The 5,627-nt window shown below is 37.9% G+C and overlaps 2 protein-coding genes across 3 annotated transcripts in view; one reads left to right on the forward strand and one right to left on the reverse strand.

The window, feature by feature from the left end:
- Window positions 1-412: 412 nt before the first annotated feature.
- tmem254 (transmembrane protein 254) lies at window positions 413-3,611 on the forward strand. Its single transcript, XM_077496287.1, has 4 exons — window positions 413-568; window positions 2,041-2,144; window positions 2,992-3,051; window positions 3,146-3,611. The coding sequence occupies exons 1-4, from the start codon at window positions 482-484 to the stop codon at window positions 3,261-3,263; spliced, it is 369 nt and encodes a 122-aa protein (XP_077352413.1). The 5' UTR covers window positions 413-481; the 3' UTR covers window positions 3,264-3,611.
- A 1,251-nt stretch (window positions 3,612-4,862) lies between these two features.
- Window positions 4,863-5,627, reverse strand: part of LOC144001575 (L-threonine ammonia-lyase) — a 15,276-nt gene continuing 14,511 nt past the window's right edge. For both annotated transcript variants that reach the window (XM_077496036.1, XM_077496035.1), the window contains exon 11: window positions 4,863-5,418. In XM_077496036.1, the coding sequence (XP_077352162.1) occupies window positions 5,320-5,418 (99 nt within the window). In that variant the 3' untranslated portion in view covers window positions 4,863-5,319. The remainder of the gene's footprint in view (window positions 5,419-5,627) is intronic.

Below are 5,627 nucleotides of genomic sequence, written 5' to 3' on the forward strand. Positions count from 1 at the left end.
GCTTTATGTTAACCCCCCCAAAAAATATTTTTTTTAACAAACAAACAAAAGTACAGAACATTGTCCATATAAATGAAACAAACGTAGTGGACACTGGACAGCCTTATGTCATCCTGTTTAAGAAGCTACAAAAAAAATAAAAATAAATAAATTAGTAAACATTAAGCAATTCGTTATTTTGTAATGTTCGAAATGTATGTTGTCTGAGGACCCCTTTATCCGTGCAGGCGATATTTTCACAACCACGAGAGAGCGCTATTACAGTGCTTGACTTTTACACAACTTCCAGTAGCTCGATAAAACTAATATTATGCAATAAGAAAACAAAATACTTTTAAGCAGTTGCATGAATCAATGTTACAGTTGTAATCGTATATTCCACGGTATGCGTATGCATAGTAATTGTAAGCGTGTCCAAAAAATAAATGCATCTGTACACGGACACATTTGACGGGTGGACCAGGAATCAACAGCAGCAGAAATGGCTAAAAGTGATGGAAGTGATTATTTTAAAAGAACCAGCCTCTTTTGGATCGTCTCCATTATGTTTGGGTTGGGGTATTTTGCTGTAAGTAAAACTAATTTAATGTATTCGAATTTGAAATGAGGATGAAAACGTGTTTGCTGTTTTTGCAAACTGCATGCCGAACTCGTCTTTTTGTGATGCGTTAACTGTTACCAGGATACCATACAACTGAATTTAAAGCCACTTACATTATTAATATTGGCTCGGCTTTTGTTTCACGTATAGTCTCTCGAATGTCCCTTTAATGTTTCTTATTTTGTGACAGTTTTAAGTCGGCGTAAAAGTGGCTTCCGAGGCCATTGTCATTGTTTGTTGGTTGTTAGCTTGCTTTATCTTATCGGAGTCCAAAGAAAACGGATTTTTTTTTTTTCGCAAAGTCCAAACTGCAAGTGAACACGTCTTCGACGCACTGCAGCTCACAAGTCATCCAAGAGGCTTGCCTTCGTTTAGATTTTGACACACTTCATTCAAAACTTTACACGTTTTTAAGTATTTACAGGTTGATTCTTATGCGTACTCGTTGAAAATATGACGCGAGTCTTTAATTCGAATGCTCAATACCGCGCGGTTCACGTCCGTTTGTTGTTTTTGTTGTTTTTGGTGTTGCCACGTTGCACTTTGGTTGCGTTGAAGTATGTGCTTGCATTGAATAAACTGGGGATGGGATGGGGGAAATTCTGCCAAATAATCACTATCCTACCCTTTAATGCATTTAGCTGAAAAAGAAGATTCATTTTAAGACGCGTAATTAAATAGAAACGAATGTTTGGCACAGGGGCCCTAACTTAAAAAGGTTTTGTATTTTGAATGCGGCTGCTATTGTCCACTGCCCCATTCACGTTATCGTCATTCATGAAGGTTAAAAAAAAAAAAAGTCGAGTAATCAGGCATATTTTTGAATAAAGGTATGGAAATGAACACGTTTTTAAAAATAACTGCTAGTTGCAGCCCTATGTCAATAGTCATTATTCATACTATATTTTGCTACAAAAAGTTGATGTCAAAACGTGTTTATCGTTATGTTCTTTAAATATAGTCTTAAAATGATGTAGTTTAATTTTCAAAATTCCCAGGATTCTTTAGTTATATTAGTATCTCAACATCTTTTAGTCATTTCCAGCATACATCAATGCGTAGTTTGTAGCCCGTCATGAGTTGATTTCCCTCCCAAAGTGCATCCAATTCCATTTTCAATGGCCTCTCTCAAACAAGGTTTAAACTTTGTTCTCCATTCAACCGAAGCCGTCATGCTCCACATCCGCGCCCAAGCTGTTCATTGCATACCAAATCAGAACAAACAGGACTAGTGTGCTTGACCGTCGCCTTTTAGATGCGTTCTAACAGATAACTGAAGAGAATACATCACATGACGTTCTGCGGGTTTGAGCATGAGTTCTGTTGTCTGTTCTCATATTTGGAAGTTGGAGTGTCACATAGGGAATATTTTGTGTTATTTGCTGAGGAAGTTGTTTTTAATTTAAATACATGGGAATCTACTCTTCTTTCTGTTCCAGTGCATTGTGTTTACGCCTGAATTAATACCATACCATCAGCTGGGCCCGTTTGGTACCTTCTGCAGATACCTTGTGGACAACTATGCTAGCGGCTTGTACAAAGCGTAAGAGCTAATCTCACATTTGGCTCCATTTTGACTGGAGCAAAGATTATCTGGTGTCGGCAAATAAGCACCACATGGTGATGTATTAGCCCCCTTGAACTTTTGACCTTTTCACACAGTTTAAACTTCAAATGTAAATAGACAAAATATTGTGAAGACTCACGAATTGAAGTGGAACAAAATGTATATCTTAAAAGAAAAGTAGGGCGTGTAAAATTATTCAGCCTCTTTTCTCTCAGTACAGCTAACTGACTCCAAAAGTTATTTTCTAAAATGTGGCAAAATGTCAAAAAGTTCAAGGGGGGCTAATACTTTCACAGGGCACTGTACCTCGGATAATGCCTTTAGCTGGTATTCTAAATGTATGATGCTTCTTCTGTTTCAAAAGATAATCTCCCATACTCGTACATTGTTTAATCAGTGATGCCTGACAGGTCGTTATCACCGCGCCCACGGGCACAATATGTTGTCACGTGATGACAGAATAATGCACAACAATGGGTTTGCTGGGGGATTATGGTTTCATGTTGGCCGGATCACATAATGTCCAAGATGGCAGGTAAATTGTCCTCATGTGACTTCTGATGGGCAGCTTTTCACACCACACCTCCTTGTCAATGGATAGTGTAAATGCAGTCAATATTATTGTGTCTGTAAACAGATTGTAAAAGTCTACACACCCTTGTTTGAATTTGTTAACAAAAAATGAGACCAAGAAAAAGACTATTTCCACCATTTGACACAAAATAAAACAATTCTAACTCTTTAATATTATAAAATATAGTTCATGTTTTTATACATGATGTATATTTTGATTTTCTGAATTTGATCCGACATGTTTTTCCAGGTGGTGGGCCACCTGGGCGATCCATGTTGTTGAGGCTTCGGTCACCTTGAAAGTCTGTCGGTAAGAAAGAGGAGATTGTCCACTAGATGATGCTGTTGCGTAAAAAGTGATGAACTTGTGATTAATAAGGCGCTCGTGTGATCTCCTGCTTCAGCAACAAAGGCATCACGGCACCCACCAGCTACTTGTGGTGCTTGCAGACCTTCGTGTTCGGCTTCGCCTCTCTCGGCCTGCTCATCAAATACAACCCGCAGCGGCCCAAAAAGCACTGATGTGTCCTCGGAAAGCGAGCCGAGAACATTTTTGTAACCGAGGAACGTGATGCTACTATAGTGCCTTTTCTTCTTGAAGTGTTCTGTGAGATAGCTCACCGAATCTTTTTTTAACTTGAATTATGTATTACTGTGATTTCCCCCCCCCCAAGAAGAAGCAGTCATTAATACAGAGAAAGTATTTTAGGAAACAAATAGAAAGCTGAAAATGTGGTGCAATTTTTTGAGACATTCATGATGTTTACATTCCAGAGATAATCATAATTTTCCAGCTGCTGTGTTCTACTTAAAAATATTGCACTTGCCGTTCTTAATGCTAACAATTGAAATAAAATTCTTTTAAATTGCTTCAAATTGTTTATGTCTATAAATGTGTTTGCTGTTATATCCAAGTAATTCAATAAAAGCACACAGGAACTTCAATATTTATTTCGTGGTCAGACTGCCACAATCCAAACGTGAAGCAGCAATTTCTTTGCTAGCTGCTGCTTAACACAGCTTGAACAATATTTAAACAAATAGCACTGGTTCCAGTGTGGGGTTTGTTTTTTAAAGCAGATTAATTTTATTTTGTATTGTATTTGGACCTTGAAACAGTCGTCAAAGTTTGTAAAAGAACGACACACAATTGTTAGCATAGATGCTCCTGCTAACAGACCACCCGGAGTACTCCAATATCAGCTCGCCACAAAAATAACATTACTTGTAAACTAGTGCAGGGGAAATATAGATCAGTTACTAAAATGTTCTGAGCAGCACTTTCCGTACAGAATAGGTGGTGGTGGAGGTGGTTAATGATTTGCTGGTGTATCTAAACTAGTAACTAGACAACAAACAAATATTTGGCGACTGTACTCTTGTCGAACACTTTTGGAATACAAAAAATAGACGGTAACAGACGCTTTTCACAAATATTTTGATTTCGGTATACTTGAGTGTTCTTTCTGAAACACGCTGGAATGCCACAAGGTGGCGCCTAAACCCTGAAAATGGAAAAGTAGTGCTTTGCTGCCATCGTGTGGAATCGTGGTGTTATGTTGAAGTGAGGGGAGGAGCTTAGTTTAGCCTTGAGGTGTCCGTCCGTGTACAGGTACAAGTGTCAGTTTGAAATGATTGAATATTTGGAGTGATTTGTGGTTTGAATGATTAATATAATTATCAAATTTATTTATTTTTTCTTCAGGGGGGTGGGCGGGTCGCGGGAGGTTTCAAGGTTATGAACTACGTACGTGCTAGTTTGTGTAAGCGGAAAGAATGCAAAAAAAAAAAAAAAAGTTATTGCCTTACACTTTCACAAACTAGCACATTGCTACTAGCGGTCCAAATTTGCATCACCAACACCCAGTACATCATTATTTTCTTGTAATTGTGGGTATATACTTGCTTAAGTATTTTTGCAACATTTTCTGTAATATATTTACTGGATGAAACTATGTTACACAAACAGTGAAAGTAGAAGCCATTACTTATTTTCTAAAGTATTAGCATTTCTACTGTATCCTATTCCTATTGTAATTTTAATTCAATCAATTCTCTCTGTTGAGTTACCAATATACAGTACATATTGTATGAAGATGGCACATAAACTACAACACCATCTGGTGGCGTATACCTTTAATTACCGGTATTTATTTTTGAGAACATTTCTGCTTGGAGTGATGATACCACCATAAATAATACTGAAACATATTTACAACAGTTCAAAAATAATCAGAATTCCAAAAAGAGGCATCATCTTAGGATAGTTATATATGATATTGTGCACAAAATGCTTCCGGGCGCGTCTATTAGGGAGCGTATACCAGCACTGCATCATTCATGCTCGTCAATAAAGAGGAAACTACACAAAACCTCCAATGTATGAATCAACAATAATACAGTAGATGTAATATGAATAACATTTTCTCTATAATTGTGTTGCTTTTTGGAACACATGCAGACATGATGAGCATCTGTTGTCTGAATGTGATTCGAGTCCTCTCACTTATGTTATAGACGTGTCATTTCATCATCAGATTGAACCTTATTATGAATATTTTGAGGGGTTTTGTGGCAGTCATCGCTCTAGCCAGCACAGAGACGGATATCGTTCGCTCAGCGTCTTCCGCAGCTGAACGCTTTGTGTCTTGTCCCTCGTTTCCACCACACACTCCACCTGGCAACACAAGCACACACACAAAGTTGAACTGAGAATGAATCTATATTAATATTGTCTGTCTTTATTCTCAGGCGTACTGTCTGGTTTGTGTTATTTTTGTCATGTGATAATCCCGAAAAGACTCACAGGTTTATCTTGTTGATTTTTAGTGGTGGGCGGTGCATTTGGTACCTGCATGGGGATTTAGCTGACTTAATCCGTCAGCT

The sequence above is a fragment of the Festucalex cinctus genome, chromosome 14 (genome assembly GCF_051991245.1).
Source record: "Festucalex cinctus isolate MCC-2025b chromosome 14, RoL_Fcin_1.0, whole genome shotgun sequence".
NCBI classification, from domain to species: domain Eukaryota; kingdom Metazoa; phylum Chordata; class Actinopteri; order Syngnathiformes; family Syngnathidae; genus Festucalex; species Festucalex cinctus.

What these genes read in the sequence shown, in the direction of transcription:
- tmem254 (XM_077496287.1), top strand. Translation starts at nt 482, where the DNA reads ATGGCTAAAAGTGATGGAAGTGATTATTTTAAAAGAACCAGCCTCTTT. An exon ending in GCTAGCGGCTTGTACAAAGC is followed by an intron (nt 2,145 to 2,991) that starts GTAAGAGCTAAT and finishes ATGTTTTTCCAG; the next exon opens with GTGGTGGGCCACCTGGGCGA. An exon ending in GTCACCTTGAAAGTCTGTCG is followed by an intron (nt 3,052 to 3,145) that starts GTAAGAAAGAGG and finishes CTCCTGCTTCAG; the next exon opens with CAACAAAGGCATCACGGCAC.